At 27.2% G+C, this 21,326-nt stretch overlaps 1 protein-coding gene across 1 annotated transcript; it reads left to right on the plus strand.

Moving 5' to 3' along the window:
* The first annotated feature begins 6,092 nt into the window (after positions 1-6,092).
* Positions 6,093-20,033, plus strand: LOC145839158 (solute carrier organic anion transporter family member 4A1-like). The gene is made up of 17 exons (XM_082946767.1): positions 6,093-6,143; positions 6,484-6,598; positions 8,204-8,319; positions 8,574-8,628; positions 9,052-9,237; positions 9,995-10,085; positions 11,170-11,318; positions 11,658-11,805; positions 12,864-13,018; positions 13,382-13,577; positions 14,946-15,086; positions 15,678-15,849; positions 16,463-16,550; positions 17,244-17,379; positions 18,337-18,553; positions 19,181-19,301; positions 19,864-20,033. Exons 1-17 carry the CDS (start codon positions 6,093-6,095, stop codon positions 20,031-20,033), a joined length of 2,307 nt encoding a protein of 768 aa, XP_082802893.1.
* The last annotated feature ends 1,293 nt before the right edge of the window (positions 20,034-21,326 follow it).

Below are 21,326 nucleotides of genomic sequence, written 5' to 3' on the forward strand. Positions count from 1 at the left end.
AGTATAAGCTTAGTTATTTTTTAAACAAATTCTACTGAGAAAAGTCTATGAAAAATAAAAAAGTTTTATCTATGTTTTAAAAAATTAAAAATGTACGGTAGAATTTCTGTACTTTTAAAAAACTTAATAAAAGCTATGAAAATATTAAGCAACTAAGCTATGCAAAAATTACATAAGAAGTTTTTATTTTTTTAAATATATGCAAAGTTGTTTGCATAAGCAAACATGTTTTGAAAAGTTTATTTAACCATAATAGTATTTAATGAAGTTTCAGAAGTATGTTTTATAAGTTTTTGAAGTTTAACTTAAATTTTACATAACAAATAGAATTTGTATTAAAACTTTTGTGTTTTTAGAATTAAGCTATCTTTATACAAATTTTCAGAATTAGTTTTTATTTTTTTATGATTTAGTTTGCTCTAAAAACTTGAAAAAAGTTTTCGTCTATAACAACTTTTATTCAGTATTTAAGCAAACGTTAATGAATAGTTTTTAAAAGTATACGGCGTAAATAAACAAAAGTTATTACTTAAAAAAAACAGGTTTTATTAATTTCCCTAAATTCTATTAACTTTATAGTGAGTTATAATTCTACAATAAAGAGCTCAACTGAAAGGAGCAAATAAACATTAGTTAGGCAATTTCATATTGAGAGTTTTATTCAACACGGTGTTTCATGCAAACGCAATGATCACGATTTAAAAACTCTATAAAGTAAGACAGACAAAGCTATATATACTATTATTAGATGCTACTAATTAACACCAATTATATTCTTATTAAAATTGATTAAATTAAATGAGCTTGCTAAATTAACAAGAATATTCCAAAATGCTTAATAACCAATCGAGTAAAAAAACTAAATACGAATTTTAGAAAAATTTTGTTATAAAATAAAAACTGAAATTGGATTTTTTACGTAAAAACTACTATTACTGAACTTTTTTTTTGATTAATGTGATAATAAATGTGTAAATTAAATTTTAAAATATATAGATGTTAAATCACAAAAATACCTGACAATATCACATAAATTTTTAAAACACTGGTGTAAAACCTATTTAAACTCTTAACTTTATTAAGCATACTTAAAATACTGTTAAACAACTTTAATTTATCATTTTTCTTTTTCTTAATAAGTACTTGTAGATGTATATTGAATTTGAGCTATACTTTTTCGTTAATTTGTAGTGTTGTTATAAACAGGTGTACTTCTTTTACACTTTAATTACAATATTTATAAACTAAGGATTCTAACTTCATTTAGGTTTATTAATAACTATTTTTAGTGAGATTTATTCTGATTTCATACAATTTGTTTTTTTATTAGTATATATAAATTTGAGTGTTGTTTATGTATTTAGCATATAACTATTGGTTGAAATAAACAAACTATAATTTCGATAGACAACAAAATATTTTTTAGTTTTTAAGGCATTTCATAAGAACTGTGTCTTAGACACTTAAATATAAAAAGTTTAAAAAAATGTTGTGTTTAAAACAACATTAAAAATTTATTGAAAGGAAAGTTAATTTTAGCAAATCATTTAAAAGTTTGTTTGATGTTTAACGGGTCGGCTGCAGTTTTAAAGTTTAATTTCTTTTAGTTGATAACATTATATAAATGAGATCGCATAATATTTAAATGATAGTATTTAAAGCAGGGTTTCTCAAACTTTTTTTCAATAGATCTCGCTCCCTTTAAAGAAGCCTAAAAAGCTACGGCTCCATCAAACAAGATTTCTCAAAAAACTACCATTAAAACGCCCAAAACCTATTTTTGCTTTTCATTATCAACTTCAGAATATTGAATGTAAGTGATCTCATGGCCTCCCTTACTGCTTCTTTCCTCTAAAATTCTGTAATGGTACCCAAGGAGGCCTATTGGCCCCTTTGGAAAGCCCTGATCAAAGCTTAGATCAGGGGTCGGCAGGCAGTTAGTGGTCGCGGGCCAAATTTCAAGTTTACGCATTCCTCGCGGGCCGCAGTTTTAGTTTTAGTGACATTTAAATAATCTTTTGGTTTTAGTTTTAGTCACACGAAAGAAAAGTTTTACTTTTGTTCACCTTATCATTTCAAATGACTTTTAGCTATACATAGAATGCTTATTTAAATAAATACTTATTAGAATAAAATTTACATTGACTAATATACATAAGTGTTAATAACTAAACAATGTACTTTCATAAGCATTAATAAGTTAAACTTAATACTTTTGTAACTTAACTAACAACTTAACTCTCTATAAAAAACAAATTTGAAAGACAATTTATGGGTTACTTTTATATATTTGTTATACTATTAACCCCTTTTTTCATATTTCTAAGAATATTTACTTCAAAAAAAGGTTTTTGCGTGTTAAATAGTTTACATTCATTAAAAAATTTAGTAATTAGTTAACTTAATAAAACTAATACCTGTTTGTATTCCAGAAAGTTAGAACAAATTCTTTAACATAATTAAATTCTCGAATACTTAAATAAAATTTTTATTAGTAACTAGTCTTTTACATAGTTGCCCACTTAAAAAGCAAAAATGTCTGAGTTGTATCAAACCAGCCTAAGTTTATTAAAAGTTGAAAAAACTAATAAATCGTTGTTAATTAAGCTTAAATACCTAGTAAAAATATCATCGTCATCAAAAAGTACACAAAGTGTAAGAAAAAAAAAAAACTACAATTAGTAAACTACACTACAATCATAAAAACTATTCTGGGAATTAAAAGATTTCTTTAAAGTGTTTGAAATAAAAGTTTCACACAAACCTAAGTTTTTAAGCTCTTAACATAGCCTGTTTGTGTAGCAACCCAGTTAAAACAAAGTTCACAGCATAAAGAAATAACGAAAGTTATTAACAGTAAATAAATTACATGCCAAAAAATATTATAAGTCAGCTGGAATGGACAATTAAGTTTCTTAAACAATTTTAACAAAAGTATAAAACTTTATTGAGTCATTAGCGAAATAGAAAAACTTGTTTTTTATAATGCATTATAGCGATTCTTTATCTGCAATAAGAATATTGCATTTAAAAATATTAATTGTAAAATATAAGACGAGCTACAAAAAAAAAAGTTAGTTAGGAGTTATTGCAAGAAACGATAAAAAAACAAATCACCATAATAAGTTCCAAAAAAGCACATGATTATCTTTAGTAACTACAGAATTATCAGAAAAAAATTGTTAAGGCATGTTATAAAGTAGCAAAATTTATTATTTAAAATGAGATACCGTTTATAATTGAAAACTTTTTTAGAGAATTTATTTTGGTATTAATGAAAAACTTTTTTTTATTACTTCAATGACAACAAAAGGTCGTATTTAGGAAATGCATTAAGGTTATAAAGTCGCATAATTCAAATTAAGACTTTAATCAATATGTTAACAAGAGAACACTGATAGAAAAACTATTGCTCATCTGAGAATTTTTATTAGAGATGTTTTTACTAACTTTGACATTTTAGTAGAATTTCTTATTTTAGTTCAAACACTAAGCACAACAATCGGTGAAATTTTACAAGTAAAGCTGCAATGCAATAATAAAAAGGTTTTAGAAGTACAATTCCTTCTTTTTATTTTAGTATGAAGTTTAATTAAAGTTTAAAATGTGTCTTAAAAAATATATCAATATTAAAAAACACTGTTTAGCTACTTTAAGATATTTTTTAATAAAGAAATGTTTATTTGCTAATTTTTTTGTGTCAAATCAAAATTTCATTACTTTACATTGAAAAATGGTTTGAAATTCCAGGTTTATTCAAAAATTCTCAAGCTCAAGTTTTTTTCCAGAACTTTTAAGCATAAATTTTCAAGTTCAAAGCTTTTCTGGGATTAAAGTTTTTTAGGCAGCACTGACCGTTTACATTTAAATGTACACAATAATATAAATAATATATTCAATTATATCAGCTGCAAGACTTAAAATTTAACATATATTATAACTCAAACTAACACTGTGGATTGAGAAAAACATACATCATAAGTTTAATTTGCCACTCTTTCAAGCAAAAAAGCCAGCCTGAGTCAACAAAAACATTTCTGATATTTTTGTATACATAAAACAATTCTAGCCAAAAACTTAGAAAATGACTTAGTTGGCCTGAGATTTGAAGTCTTCAAATAGTGATAGTCTGATTTTGTGTCAATGTTTAGTCGTTTATTTGCTTGAATTTGAACTATTTTGATTAACAGTGTACAAACTTGATAAATTTACCATCCCTAAGTTTAGTTTATATTAATTAGGTAGTTCCAAATATCAGCAAATGTGTGTATTGATATGCAAGGCATAAAAGTTAACTTCGTTTTACAAAAACAATCTTTGAAAAATGAAAAATGTATACCTAACAAAAACTATATTAATTTGTATCATATATACTGTTTTAAATGTGTCTGTACAAATTTAGATATTACATGTAGAAACAACAATGTTAGACAATTATGCATAAACTAAAGTATTAAATAAAAAGTGGTTTAAAATATGAGCATCTTTTTAAGTTGGTGTGCATATAATTTATTTTAAGTGCAAAGAAAACTTCTAAAAAATTAAAATGTGTCAAAATAAAAATTAAAAAAACCTTATTTCTTATTACTATGTTATTTTAAATGTTTTTACAGCAAAATATAACATTTACAAATTAAAAAATCTATAAAAGAAACTTGGTTATAAAAAACATGTGAAAAAGAATACCTTAGCTATAAAGAAATGACACTTTAGTTAATTACTGTGAATTACTTTTGTACAAAATGGAAAACACTTGCATTTAGTTTATTTAATAAATAGATATTATATAACTAACTTATTAAATTCAAGGACTCTTTACACTCTTTTTTTAGATAATTACTTGCTGTTTTAAAAAAGAAGTCATTATGAAACTCAGAAAAATATCCTGTTAGAATGCTAATTTGTCTTTTTCACATTTTTAAACTAAAGCAGTTATTTTTTTTTAATTATTTTTAAACGTCATACAGATATTTAAAACCAAACTAATCAAATTAAATCTAGTTACCCCAAAAAACTTAACATGAAACATATTTTTGCTCAGCGGGCCACATGTACATGCTCGCGGGCCACAAAATTTTCTTTCGCGGGCCGCATTCCATTCAAAAAAATAACGTGCTCGCGGGCCGCAGATTTACCTTTCGCGGGCCGCAATTGGCCCGCGGGCCGCAGTTTGCCAACCCCTGGCTTAGATGCTAGTAGATCAAATGCTGATCTAAAACCCTATCCCTAACCATTTTTTTACAAATTTTTAATTTATACCTTTATCCTTAACCCAACTTACCCAAAGGTATTAAAAATAAATCGATTAAAAGTAGCAAAAAAAAACATAAAATTATAATAAGTAAAATTTTTATCCATAAGCAGCGCTTTAACTTGCAGCTGACAGTTTTAATTAAGTCATAAAAAAACTCTTGTTTGGAATAATTTTAAAGATATAAACAGTTACTGCTGGAAATAAAAAAAAAAAAATTGTAGAAGTGTTGTGAATTAGCTAAAAGATATCAGGAAAAACAGTGTTTACCCTGAAATACATATAAAACTTAAAAGTTGAAGGTTGAACTTATTGTTTATGTGGTACTTAAATGATTCTAAATAGTGTAAAATTAATAACAAAATAATAATAATATTATTAACAATAACAAAAACAAATAAACCAGTTGAAAAAATAATGTCTTTAAATGAAAATGACCACAAGGAAAATAATATAAACGAGAATGGTTCAAAGAAAAATGACTTAATTCAAAACAACTCCAAAGAAGACAAACTAAATAAAAACAACTCTAAGGAAAATAAATTAAATGAAAATAACTCAAAGGAAAATAAACTAAATGAAAACAACATTAGTCAGACAATAAATAAGAAAGTAAGTATAGTGAAAGCAAATTCTCTAACAAATAGTGAAACTGTGCTACGTTTTGATGATAATGTAGAAAACTTGAGTCTAACCTCAGAAATTGAAAAGCATGAAAATAATAAAAAAGAAGTAGCAAAAGAAAACCATAATGATCTCACAATAAGGTTTAGTGATACAGATGATATTTTTACAATACACGATTCAAAATTAGAAGCAGATTTAATAAAACACAGCTCATATGGATTTGGACCATTTAAGCCAAGATGGATCCAATATTTTAACAAAGGTGGTTGGTTTCTGGTATTTGCCAGCCTTGTCAATTTTCTTGGTGGTTCACTGAACAATGGAAGTGTAAAAGTTTGCTTTTTTAACTACTTAATATATATATAGCTTTAAGTAAAATAAACTCAGGTTTTAATTGTGAATTTACATATGAGTTTTCTATTTACTAGCTTAGATTTGAAAAAAGAAAATAATTGGTGATACTTTTCAATATTTTAACAAGTAGAAGTTTATTTTTAAATTTAAATAAATGATATTAATATAGATGTTATATTAGTAGTAAACATTTTAGCACCAATGTTTGTAGTTTCAAGTTATACAAATGTGGCATTAAAATAAACTTTCAGGTTTCATTGACATCTATAGAACGGAGGTACAAACTCTCATCTTCTGATGTTGGATCAATAGTCTCCATGTTTGATGTTGCAGCTGCCTTGAGTATTTTTCCTGTTAGTTACTTTGGTTAGTTTTGTTTTATTGGACTAGAAGAGTGTTAATATTATTGACTTATTGATTTTATGCGTTTAATTACCTTTGTACATACATAAGTTTTTAATTTTCCAAAAAATATTTTTTATTGCTAAGCTAGTTAATGAGTTAGTATGAAAATGAGTAGGTTAAAATGATAACATTTTAAAACAAGAAATATAAGCAAAATGTTAAATTTAATGTAAAACAAACTGTTTAAGTATGTTTTAATTAAATAGTTGACAAAGCTGACTAAGTAAGTTATGTTTCATCAATTGTGGGATTTTCTAAAAAAAACAATGGCTTTTATATAAAAACTTAAATAAATAATAATTTTCTTATAGAGAGTTAAAAAAATTTAACTAAGTTTTATGATAAAGTCAGTTTTGAAAAAGGTGTCCATAGATTGTCTTTTTTTTTTGTTATTAATCTTCTCGGAAATGAATTAAAAGTTACTAATAATCTATCTACTTTTTTGTTTTTTAAGCTCAAGGCATAAAATTTCTAAATAGTTATTTATTATAATAGTAATAGTATTATTATAATAGTAAAAAAATTATACTAATTAGATTCTTAGCTCAATGCAAAATTAGAAAAAAATGTTGTATGTGCTAGGGGTAGGGACTACTTGGGTGGTGTTTGCTGGACTTATTAGTCCATATGATTTGGATGTGTTTTTGCTTCATTAAGAACAGTCTTACAAAAAAAAAATGCAATAAAAAAGGTATGCGCCCAAAAAACTAATTTCAACCCCAAAAATCACATATTTTTTGATTTTTTGACTTAAATAGTAATAAAATCACTTATACATGTCCTAGACTTATGATTTATGTCTTAAATGAAAGCTCATACTTATTGATGTAGATTTAAAAGTATATTAACTCCCTACCCCTATATGTGCCTGCAAAAATTTGTTCTTTTTATTTATTTTTGAAAAATTATATAAGAATTTTCTTCTGTGTTTAATGTGGAAGAGTATACTGTATTTTTTTTTTGCATGTGTTTTTAATCAACTATTAGTTTTTAAATGTTTTTCTTGTTGTTCTAAGCCTGGGTTTCCTAAGCTTTTTTTTATAAGGTCCCTTTTGAAGAAATAGTAGCTAAGGCGCTTTTATCAACAAATTTATTAAAAAAAAAATTAAATAGGACTAAGACCTTGTTTTTTTTTCTTTTCATCTTGACTTCAATAATATCTAGTGTAAGTTTAACAGTATAGCTTTATTGCTCCGTTGCAACTTATTGGCCCCTAACTTTCAAAAATGCCCACTTTGGGAAGCTTTGGTATAGTTCATGTATCAAAACTACCCTTAAATACACTTAGTAACTTTTTCTTCTCTTCATCATTAACTTAAGAATATCTTGTATAAGATTTAAATTATGATTTTATAGCCCCCCCCCCCCTTGGCCCACTCTGTAAAACCCTTTTCTATGCTAATAACAAAATAAATAATAATTCCTTTTTGAAAATTTTAAAATAAAGTATAGAAGGACTTATGTTTTGTTTAACAATGTTTGTTCATGTTCTTTTCATTCTGTTTATCTTTTTTTTTTGTTTAACAGTAAGGTATTTTTATACGAAGATATTTTTTGTTGTTTTAGGTGGCAAAGGCCACAAAGCAAGATGGATCGGTTGTGGGATTCTCATTCAGGGAATTGGAATATTCATATTTGCCCTGCCACAACTTTTTGGTGATTTGTACGCATACCAACAAAGTGTTAGAGAAATGTTGTATTAGATGTTAATGTTCAAAAGTCTTGTGGAAATAAACTGTAGTGTGTTTTATTTTGTTTAAAGAAAATTTTGTTTGTTTGGTTTTATATAACAGTAAATAAGAAACAAAATAGAGAATTGATATTAACAGTTATTTTTTACAAATCTTTATTTTAAATCAAAGTTAAAAGGTTTAATTTTCTTTATAAACAAAAAGAAGTCTACAAGTATTTGTATAAAATTAAAATTATTTTCTAGGACTCAGGATTTGATAAATACACTTGTAGAAGCAACACTACATACAGCTATCTTGGTGAGTCTGTAGCTATTTATAAAAAGTGTTAGAAAAAATAAGCTATTTGATTAGTATAAAAATTAATTATGTAATAAATTGAAAAACTGAATTTATTATTTATCTTGGTTTATTATCGTTTTTATTTTATTCTTAAACCTATGCAATAAAGTTAAAATTGCATGTTTTGTTATGATAAGAAATGTAATGTTTAGCTAGCAAAAACGATGTATAATTTTCAATAGTTAATTTTGAATCTGTTTTTATCTAAAATAGAACTCAACCTTTGTATTTTTTTTTCCTAAAACTAGTTTCACAACTAATTTTATTTTAATAAATTTTTACACAATACTTTAAGTCATACCCTTAGGACATTTTTCAACAAAACAATTTCAAAGTTCAAACTAAAATTAAGTTTAAACTTAACAATAAAATTTTAACCAGCTGATATGTGCGGAATCGGTGGTAACGACTCGGTGAAAGCTGACCAAACTGAAGGTGACCACCCGGTCAAGTACGTGTTCTGGTTTGCGCAAATTCTAAACGGCATGGGCAACACGCCTCTGACGGTGCTTGCTGTTGTGTACATGAATGAGAATGTCAGCGATAAGTTCTACTCCGTTTGTTTGGGTGAGTTTAGTTTATTGTCAAAATATTTCATAATGATTGCTGGAGAAAGGTTGTACACGTTAGTATTATTTGTATAAAAGTTTTATTATTTTTGCCTTAACGTTTTTGTTAGCATTATTATTTAATCCTTGTTAAAAAGCTAACAGAAAAAAGTGTTTGAAAATAACATATGATTATGAATTTTCTAAAGATGTTTACTTCTAGTCAATTTAAATTAGTTGAGAACCTATGTGCGAAAAACAGATTTTACTATGTTAGCTTATTATTATTTTCAGCTATTTAAATTTTATAACTAAAAAGTACCTAACTGCATATTTCTGTTTTAACTGTTCAAAATATATATTTAATTGTTTGCTAACAAAAGATCCTAGTGAAGTAACTTCACTTTCCCATTAACAACCCAGTTGAAGTGTGTTGATTCGTTGACACACAGAAACATATGTTGGTAGAATAAAGGAAGGTTACTGTATAATTTGTTTTTATTTTCTGTTTTATTCATTTTTGGATTTTTGTTCTTTTTCAGATACTTATTTATAACCTTTTCAGCTAGTTATAATTTTTATAATAACAAGCTGAAGCTGTCCTGGACAAGACATTTAAGCTGTATCCGTGTTATATAACAAAATGTTTTTTCTTACACCTTGGACCTTATTTCTTTTTTGTCCTTCAATAAGAACAAAAAAATCTTTTGATAAATTTAAGGTTTTAGTAATTTTTAGGTGTATATAATAAAATATAAATTTTTACATAATCGCAGGTATTTATTTTTTGAGTTCCTTATTTGGACCTGCAGCCGGCTTTGTCATGGGCGGATTTTTTCTCAAGCTTTTTGTTGACCGCGGTGTAGAGTAAGTAAAGTTATTGTATAGTGATTACTTTTTTTTTGAAATAGATAAATCCTGCATTTTATTGTATCTTTATAAAACTGAAGTTAAACTAAATTAGTGTTTCAAAGATGAATTTTAAAAGTTGTATACCTGTGTTACATAATTTTTTAGATAATTGTTAATTTAGTCTTAAACCGAGTTTTAAAGTCTTATATGCGAAAATCCTAAGCTCCTGGATTCAGAAACCTCTAAAGTAAATTACTTTGCAGTTTTTTAGATATAAGATTGCAAATTTTATTTTGGACAGGATTTTAGATATTTTTGTGTGATAGAAACAATTGTTTGAAACAATTACACTAAAGAACAAAAAAAGCTTTTGAAAATAAATAGCATTTTTTTAACAGACGTTTAATAACCCTAGGTAATATTATTAAAATAGTTTAGAATAGATAAATAAAAAATAATAAACATTATGATTTTATACAGACCTTCAATAACATCAGATGATAATAGCAGGGTTGCCACAAAGTCAGGAAAAATGAAAAAAACACATAAGTCAGAAAAAAATGAGGATTTTTGAGAAAATGTCAGAAAAAGTCAGGAAATTTGAAATAAACGTGCTCTGAATAAAGAATTTAATCATCACTTAAAACTGAATTTTGCTAACGTTATTTTCAAAAAATTTTGCTTTTGCAATTTTTTTTCTGGGTCTAGTTGAATTTTTGGAATAAATTTAGTCTTCTATAATCTCACGTGAGTATTTACTATGTGGTAGAGATACAAATATTTTGCTTTTAGAGCTGTTTATTGCATACACATCGATCATACACAGATGGTTAAAACGGTGCAATGGAAGTGTTATATGATTGAATCCAGCAAAAGAACTGTTGTTTTAACCTGTATAAAATTAGTAAGGTAAAAACATTTAATTAATTTCTAGTCTTTGTTTAAATATTTTTGAATTGGTTATAATTAAGAATTCGATCAAAAAGTCAGGAAAAGTCAAAAAGAAAAGTCATGTTTTTTTCAGCTCCATCTGTGGTAGCCCTGTATAGTTGAATATTTTAAATAAACACATAATAACTAATTGAGTTTATCTCTACAGACCTTCAATAACATCAGATGATATTAATTGGATAGGGGCATGGTGGTTGCCCTTCTCGATAATCGGTCCTCTCCTCATTTTATTTGCCATCCCGTTGCTGGGATTTCCCAGCAAACTTCCTTACCGAGCCATAAAAGATTATCACAGAAGTTTGTTTGTTTTTGTTGACTTAATTAATTTTGAGTTTTAGTTTTTTACATGTCATGAAATAAAAGACTAATTAAACGCTCGTGTACTAAATATATAAGTAGTTTTTAAATTAAGCCTATGAATATTTCTAAACAAAAGAATAATAACTTGTTTAGTATTCTCTTTTTGAAGGTTTTACCAAATTTAGATATACATACAGAAAGTATTTTGTTGAGCAAATTATAATTTATTACAAATAAATTTTGTAACACCATATTGAAATATGTAAAAGCATATTTAACAGTTTTGAGCAAGCATACCAAATAATTTTTTTTCAAAAAATTGTCAAACTTTTACAGGTTCGGTGACTCACGCCTCCAGAGTGAGCCGCAAAAGCCGAACTATGACATCACAATTGAGCCGCAAATCTCATACTATGACGTCACATCAGGCTGAAGATGGTGTGGTGACTAAAGTCAACAAGTTTCAGAAAAATTTGCGGCAAAAGTTTAATTTTTATTTATAAATAATAAAAGTTTATTTAATTTTTTTTCAATGCACACTTTACTTTGATGATTAAAACGTTTTAAATCAAACTAAAAGTTTTAAATTTGTTAAAACGATGATTTTTTTTGAATCTTTATACATTCTTAAGTAAATCAACATACCTTAAACGACTTGATTTTTTTTGTTTTGTAGCAATACTCACTTTTACGTTCACTTTGAACAGTTGTTGTTCTCAAATGATTTTAACGTTTTTACATTATGTATGTTTAAATTTTTCACAAATACTAAAGTTTTCTTTTCATGTTAAAATAGGCTAGGATCCGGTATGGTATCAAAGTTGTATGAAAAGTTTGTTAGAGTTGCACTTTACCGTTGAAGCGTAAACTTTTGTTAAGTTTCTCTTGTTTAGTTTCTTACTAGAGAGGGTCAAGAAAACTTATTCTTTAAAAGACCAGGAAGAAAATCAGGAAACCTGGTTAAAGTCATTGCTTTAATTAAGGAAACAGGGAATTTAGAAAGGTCTCTAACATCCTTATCTATTCACAAAACTCCGTACTAAATTCTGTGGAGGTTACAATAACGATATTTTCACAGGTCTTTCTAAATATTTCTGACCAACAAGATGCTCTTGCATTAATAACGATATTTCCACCGGACTTTTAAGGTAGTTCTGACTTTAAATACTTTCTAAATGTAAGAATGATATTTATACAAGACTCAATGGTTAGTTCTCATACGCAAAACGTTTTTAATTTCACAGGACTTCTGTATACTTCTGATCCACAAAACCATCTTTTAGTAACAACGATACTTCACAGGACTTTCTGGATAGTTTTCACTCACAAGACGTTTCTGTTGTAACTTTGATATTTTCACTGGACATTCTCGATAGTTATGACTCACAAGACGTTCCTGTTGTAACTTTGATATAATCACCGGACTTTCTGGATAGTTCTGACTCACAAGACGTTCCTGTTGTAACTTTGATATTTTCACAGGACGTTCTGGATAGTTCTGACTCACAAGACGTTCCTGTTGTAACTTTGATATTTTCGCAGGACGTTCTGGATAGTTCTGACTCACAAGACGTTCCTGTTGTTCTGCCTGACTGCCGCTTCCTCTCTCGGACTGACGCAAGGTTTTCTCTCGTTCGGACCCAAGTATGCCGAGTCGGCTTTGGGGAAATCACCATCTGAAGCGGCGCAATTGTTTGGTAAACTATTTTAATTGGTTTTTGTAAGGTACGTTTTATGTTTGTAGAAATGTTTTATAAATGTGTTTTTTATACTAATTTTGAGCAATATATTTTTACTTCAGTTAATTTTGTAAAATCTATAAAGAGCAGCTGTTATTTGTAAAATAATTTGATTTTATTTAGTTTTGAGCTTTTTATTGTTTTAAAACATAAATAAGTACGACCGATGTTTATTTTCTTCTTTTTTAGAGGGCTAGCATTTGTTTTATTCATTTCAACAAGATTAATTTATCTTCCCATGAGTACTATTCGTTTTCGCAGGAACTTTTTTCGTTTTCACTAGAATGTTTTTATTTTTTTAGTAATGTTTTATTTTCACAGGGGCCATAGGAGTCCCGGGTGCGGCCATCGGTTTGCTGTCGGGAGCAGTGCTGATGGGATCGGGAAAGTTCGGGTCGAAGGGGGCGATCAAGATGTGCTTCCTCGTTCAACTCATAACCGTCCTGCCGCATTTCGCCCTTCTTCTCGACTGTGGTGACAGGGACATCGCCGGCTACAATTCCACTGCCATGACGAGGTTCTGTTTGTTTATTGTTTATTATTTGTTTTATTATCACGAGGTGTTGTTTGTTGTATTCTTTATTTTATTATTTGTTTTATTATGACGAGGTATTGTTTGTTGTATTCTTTATTTTATTATTTGTTTTATTATGACGAGGTATTGTTTGTTGTATTTTTATTATTATGACGAGGTATTGTTTGTTTTATATATTTTATCTTATTATGATGAGGTCTTGTTTGTTTATTGTTTGTTATTATTATTTATTATTATGACGAGGAATTGTTTGTTTTATATATATTTTTTTGTTTGTTTTATCATTACGAGGTATTTTTTGTTTTATTTATTTTTTATTCGGTTGGTCTGTGGCGATGAAGACTTGACCACATAATAACTATTATTATGAATAGGTTTTTTATTATTATTTGTTTTGTGGCGACACATGCTTTGCTGGTGGCAATTCAGCTATTATGACGAGTTTTGTTTGTAACTTGTAATTTACTTTACTTTTTTTAATGCCATTTTAATAAATCATCTACTTGAAAATAAAAATTTTTATGAGTTTTACAACTTTAATACATTTTTTTATTTTTAACTACAAACTGAAGTTAAACTAAAATTTAAAAAGACCTATTCTACTTTCTATTGACTAAGGTTTTTTTAATGCTTTTAAGTGTCAAGAAACAAAATACAGTGTGATCAAAGTAGAGTAAGTTATAAAGAGTATTCATGAAAAAAACTAAGTTTTAGTTATATTTATGTATAGTGCATCTGCCTTAACTTTGAATCTTATTATATGAAAAAAAAACTGCATACCAGTCGCTTTTTGTAATTCAAATTTATCAACCTGCTGGATTTTGATTTGGAAGTCATTAGTTAATAGTCAGAGGTGAGACAGTCTACAGGTAACTGTTGGGGCCATACCTCAACAGTCAGTCTTCTAAATCTCACCAGAGTCCTACGCAATACCTAGCAACTCACGAATCGGGTTTATTAACCGTGCAAGGTGTTACGCAAGGTAGTAGTATTACATTTTAATGCAATGGCAAAAAACAATAAATTTTGAAATACAGACTAACAAAGTTATCAAAGCAAGAATAGCCTATTTTTTACAAACTAGCAAAACTGACCTGAAATTAAAAAATGGTGTTGACACCTAAAAAATTATTCTAAAGTTGGCATAATATGACAAAAAGCGCGATTGTTCTGTTGTAAAAATAATTTATTAGACTATTACTTTTTGGAGTTCTAATACTTTAAAAGAAATTCACCACTACCTCAACTTTGAATTATTATAAAAGAAAAAAACGGCATACCAGTCGAACGTGGTTCAAATTTATCAACCTCTTGGATTTCGATTTGAAAGTCATTTTGTAAGCTTGTCAGAGGTGAGACAGTTTACAGTCAGACTTCCCAACCTCACCAGAGTCCTACGCAATTTCTAGGAACCCCAACGTCGCCGAGGAGGGGTTTTACCCCCAACCGACATGAAGTTCACGTAGGAATAACGCCCAACCAGCAAACACGGTACTGGTGGGATTCGAACCCACGACCTTATTGTACGCCGCGCTCAGCAGTCAGCGTAGTAACGCCTCGAACCATGCTGCCTCGCGTTAGAAGGCAATTTTGTAAGCTTATATATTTGAGGTGATTACATTCGCTCATTTATTTCTCTTATTTTTTACACTTTTTAAAATAACTTTTAAAGTTATTAGAAATTAGAAGAAATATTAATTTTTTGAAAATATAATTCTAAAACAAATAATAAACACTTTTAATATGGTTTGTTTTAATTATATTTCAATTAACATTTATTTAAAGATATTGAAAGAAAACTAAAAGCAAGTTCATTTAAACTATAAACATAAAAAAATAGTATTAGGAAATAGTATAACTTAATTTTATTTTTAATAATTCATTGCGACAATAAAAGCCTTATACATCTTGGTTGATTTAAAATTTTAGGCACCCATCCTCATAAGTTAATTGAAAAAGCATTTTCAAGTTTGTTAATTTTAGATTATCAAACTCCAAGACGTACCATCACATTTTTATTTTATTTAAAAATTTATTTTTAATTTTTATTTTAACTGTTTTTAATTTTGTTTATATTTTTAGATCAAACGCGAAGATCTTCCCACCCTCACAATCGAACTGGGAATGTCAGAACAGTTGCGATTGCTCCCCGTACGCCTTCTACCCGGTCTGCGGTTCCGACGAGTTCACCTACTTCTCTCCTTGCTACGCGGGTTGCACCAGTTACGTGCAGAACGGCACCAACTCAGTTGTTGTTAGTTGCTTTAAAATACTGCAGATTAGTGAAGGTATCACTTGTAAGTTGTATAGTGACTTTAGTGACGGTTCTTGGCAGTCAGTTTTGGCTAAAATAAACAGTTTTTGACAAATGTTTTTTTTTGGCAAATACAAATAGTTGTTGTAAGTTATTAGTTATAAATACTTTTAACTTCAAAATTTAAAGTAAGGAAGAGGTTATGTTGTATAATGTGATAAAAGTGTTCAAATGGCCATAACCATCATTGTTCTTTAAGTATAATCAAAGAAAACATATGTTTTCGTTTAACAACGGGTTGATCATGCCAATTCGATCATCAGACCACAAGCTTTCGGTAGACTGAGACCGGTTTCGTGCTTATTAGGACTCATCAGTCAGTCACAACTGAAAAACTTGCAGCCTTCAATCTACAAACGGGTTATGATGCTTTCACATGAAGCAACCATTTGCTGGCAATGATCAGTGATTGTCATAACATATGTTTTATCACAACATATGTTTTCGAATGTCTTTAAAATTAACATAAATTGTCTTTGTTTTCACTTTTGCAGTAAATTTTCAGTTTTATAATTGTAATTTTTTTATCTAAATATAATTATACTAATTTCAGTTTTACAATTGTTCCTGTTTTTTGGACGGTACACCCAGACTACCTCCAAGTATAGAGGTTGAAAAGAATCAGAAGACAATTTTAATGGGTAAGTTAGTTAGCTTAATGTGTAACTTCGTTCTAAAGTTAAAAGAATATTTAATATTTTCTACATGAGTTTTTATTTTACTTTGATATTACCTCGAAAAATACTGAATCTCGATGTTTAAGAGCATTAATATTCAAGGTTTACTGCAGCTATAATTTTTTTTTTTAAACTTAAAATCTGTGCACACCTATTTGCAAAATAAAAAACTGTGCACCCCTAGATGTAAATTAATTAAAAATACATCTGAGACCTTTTTTTGCTCTTGATCAAGAACTTCAGAATATCTAGTGTAAGTCTCAGAATTTAGGATAATTTTTAAACTAGGATTCATGCACCCCAAATATGTTTTGTTCACCCCAAAATAAATTACGTGTGCACAAAGGCGTGACGAAACTGGTGCACCAGTTCCACACTTCGATCACCACTGCTCATACACACTTTATATTTACAGAATAAAACTTTTATTTATCGTTTTTATTTTATTAAGAAGAAAATTGCACAGTAGATGTAGATCAGATTATTATTATTATTTATTTATATTTATTTATGATGATTATTTATTTATTATTATTTATTATTATGTAATTATTATTGTAATTTATTATTATTTATTTATTATTATTATATTTTTAGATATAAATTACACAGTATATGGTAGATGCGGTTCTAGTGATTTTTATTTTTTGTTTATAGATGGAAATTACACAGTAGATGGTAGATGTGGTTCTAATGATTTTTGTAAACACCAACCAACTTTATTAGTTGCCATGTTTTTCATTATATACGGTCTTTTCTTTCCCTTAATTCCTGGAGTTCATCTCAGTTTGAGGTTTTAATCAGATTTTTTGCGCGTTTTATTTAAAATTATTGATTAATAAGCTGATATTGATATTTATAAAGTTGAATTATTATTTAAGATTACAAATTAATTTGTTGTAAACATACCAATAGAGTTTAATAAGTTAATCTTTGTAACATAAGGTTAAAAAAGTAAATTATAACTTGCTATAAAATAATTTTAAAAGTAGTATGGGTTTTTTATTGCTGCAGTTTTTGACTTGAAATACTTGATTTTAACAGTTCAATTTTAAAAAGTTCTAAAAATATTTATTTAGATTTAAATAAATTTCTGTAATATTTATAAAGACTTTTAAAGAACTCAGTTTTTATGTTAAATCTAACTTCAATTCAATATGATAAAAACAGTTTTTTTAAAGCTAATAAGTAGAATTAAGTTCATGTATCAAATCAGCTTACTTATAAGGGTGTGAATATTTACTTTTATAAAAATTAAATTATAACTTATTATACAATGCACAACATTTACAAAATTACAAATTATAATTAAAGAAAATTAAATGTTTTTGATGTCTTAACTCATAAATAGTATTTTAAGAGCTGTTAGTTTGTGTTATAAACAGCTATTTTAATTAAAATAAGACATAATAATTGTATAAGAAAATTCGCCTTACTATTTTTTTGTGCACAGTAAAACTATTTCTACGCACACTAGTGTGCACTTGTGCACACTGTAAAGGTTTGGTAACAAATTAATTTTAAATGAATAATAATATAGTTTTATTTAAAAGTAATATTTTAATACAGTTTAATCTTTTTGTTTTTTTTTTTCAAATAATATATATAAACGTTTCAGAGATTTTAAATACTAAAATTAAAAAATCATAAATCAAATAGAAAAAAAAGATTTATGCTCATTGCTACAATCATCAGTTGTTTGAACTATTAATACTTTTATATATAAACTTAACAATTAACCCCTTTCCAGTTTGTTCGATTTGAAGCAGAGGTCGGTAGCGTTCGGAGTCCAGTGGATCCTGAACAGGCTACTCGGTACCATCCCTGGTCCCTCAATATTCGGGTACCTGTTCGACACCAGTTGCAGGATCAGTGTCGGGGATTGCCCGAACAAGCAACCCACGTGCGTGTACTGGAGCAACTCGTCACTGTCTAGTTACTTGTTCTACGTTCCTCTTATATTTAAAGTTTGTCTTGTTAAGAGGAATTACATGTTTTAGATATATTGTGACTCGATAAATTGTTTATATCTTTAGCATATTCTTTAAATGCTCAACTAGGGTAATGCAGTTATTTTTTGTGTAGTTATTTTACTTATTTTTTAACCAATTAATGAACCACTATTTTAGGAACTACTATATTTAATGAACATTTTAGGCCAAAAACACTGGAAAAACCTGGAATTTCAAGCTATAATAGTCAAAAAACCTGGAGTTTTAAACTATATTCATATGTAAAGTAATAAAATTTCGATTAGATACAAATAATCAATCATATGGATAATTTTATTTTTTGTTTTATTTAAAAGTTTAATTTATTAAAAATCACTTTACAAGTAGCTTTACAGTATTTTAATGTTGTCATACTATTTAAAACAGTTTTTTACTTTAAATTTAGTTTTAAACTAAAAATACACCAAAAAACTTGTTCTTTTAAAAACCTGAAAGAAATTTAGAATACCTGAAGAAAATTTTCAAAATCCTGATAAAATCACCTATTCTTCCCTCAGTTGATAGTTCAAAAAATAAAGTTTTTTGTAAGTAATTTAACTTTGTACAGGTAACACCGGTATAAATAACAATATAAACTCGCAGAGTGTATCCATTCTCGGGTTGCTAATCTTGAGTTTCGTGTATGAAGACAGAGTTTCTGAAAGTGGACCTCCCAGCATTACCAGCATCATTTCGAGAGAAATTGTTTTCACTAACATATCAGGTTTACTATATTTTAAAAATTAAAAAATTGTAATGTTTTCACTCAAGTTTTAGTTTTGTCATAGGCTAAATCAGAAATCAATTGTTTTTTTACCTAAGTTTAAGTTTTCACTAATATATGAGGTTTGATATGAATGTCATGCTTGTTTTATTTCAATTTTATTTATTTTTATGTTTTTGATAATTTAAAATCAAGTTTTATACCTGCTTTGAAGCAAAAGCCTCGTAAATAGTTTTGTAATCCAGAGGTAACAATTAAAATTGCACTTTGTTACCAAAAGGCATTTTCTAAATATAGCGGCCAGCATGAAAAGACTGTTCGAAATGTTATAAATTGTAAACCTATTTTTTATATAATGAAGTAGCTTACGTGGTGTTATATTATAATAACCTTATGTTATATTAAAACTACTAAAAGTATTTTTTTTTGCAGTTTTTAATTTAATAACTTTTTTATCATGCATTAAATACATATATCGTTAGATGAAGAGTCTTATGAGTATGATTACGTTTTGAAATTAATATTTTTTTTTAGTTTATTATAAATTTTTAACAAATTTAAGATGAAGAGTCTTATGAAGATGATTATGTCCTTGAAGATGCGAATCTTTCAAACAGTGACGATACTCCAAATAACTCCCCTTCAAAAGAATTCAAAACTTTGAATAAATCTCTCTCCAAAGAAGATAAGATTCTAAATAACGCTTCTTCCAAAGATACCAAAACTGAATGAAAAATTGGTATTACCAAATCATACTTTAGTTTCAAAACTTTATTTGATATTTAGCTGCTTATTTTATATTTATTCAAAGTATAAATTCTGCTGATTGGTTTTTATGTAATCACACCCTATATTTATTTTACAATAAGCTGTTCTTATTAATATTAAAAAAAGTATCCAACTCTGTCATAGAAACGCTTAATTAAATAAAATATTTTAAATTTTTCCAAAACCTTATTTTTTCATCAAGTTTTTTTTTGAATAAATTTTACGCCACAAAATAGTGCATTTATAGTTTTTCTTTTGGTTTAGTTCACATTAAAAATGTTAACATAAACTTATAAATTAACTGTTTTGATTAAACTCTGTTTATCTTTCTGACTTTTTTGTCTGTTTTATAAATTTAATTAAGTCGTTGAATTAAATTGTTGATTAAAAGTGTTTTAAACTTTGTTTAAGAAAGTGAAATTAGTTTTACTTATTAAGATAAGTTTGGCAATGTTTTAGATTTAATCTAATGTATAAGACTGCAATAGTTAATAAGAAACCAGATAAATGATAGATGTCGTAAATAAAAACCACAGAAAAGAATGAAATTGTTTTAAAGTTAGTTTATTTATTCTGCAGTAAAAAAATTAACAACTAAATTATTCCAAAAGAACTATAATATATTTGTTTAGTTTTTGGAAATTAAAAAAGGTTAGTTTGAATCATTAGTTACTAATAAAATTATTTATTACATTTTTTTTCCCTGTAAAATAATTATTTAATTTAAAAAACTTTGATACCGTTATGAAGTGTATTTACAGAAAGGTAAATTAATTTGTGAGAAAATAACTTATTTTAGCAGCTTTTTAAGTTGAAAATTGTTCGTAATTCTACATACTATCTACAATAGTGTCGCAATTAGTATTTAGTTACATACTGAAGATTTCAAAGTAGTTTAATATCAGATAGTTTATTTACTTATTATTTGATGTAAACGTTACAAAAAAGATTGTACACAACTTTAGATAATACTTCAATTGTTTTATAAAAAAAAAATCAAAAAACATTAACTAAGCTACATTAATTAGTAAAAGGTAGGTTTTGGTGTATAGGATAATCAAAAATAGTAATTATTTATTAATATTAATTGTAATACCTTAGTGACTGCTAATCTGAATTTAAAAAGTATTTCAATTATCTGCAAATAAAATGGTAAGTAATAGTTGAAATTGTAAGCTTCAAGTAAAAATAAACAGTTTGTTTGACTAAATAGCTAATCATTTAAAAAACTTGTGTTATCAAATATTCCCTATACTT

The sequence above is a fragment of the Thalia democratica genome, chromosome 6, assembly GCF_965202585.1.
Source record: "Thalia democratica chromosome 6, ktThaDemo2.hap1.1, whole genome shotgun sequence".
NCBI lineage: Eukaryota > Metazoa > Chordata > Thaliacea > Salpida > Salpidae > Thalia > Thalia democratica.

Coding starts and splice junctions, on each gene's coding strand:
- LOC145839158 (XM_082946767.1), top strand. CDS start 6,093: ATGGATTTGGACCATTTAAGCCAAGATGGATCCAATATTTTAACAAAG. Junction 6,144..6,483: donor CCAATATTTTAACAAAGGTG/GTTGGTTTCTGG, acceptor ATAAACTTTCAG/GTTTCATTGACATCTATAGA. Junction 9,238..9,994: donor GTTCTACTCCGTTTGTTTGG/GTGAGTTTAGTT, acceptor ACATAATCGCAG/GTATTTATTTTTTGAGTTCC.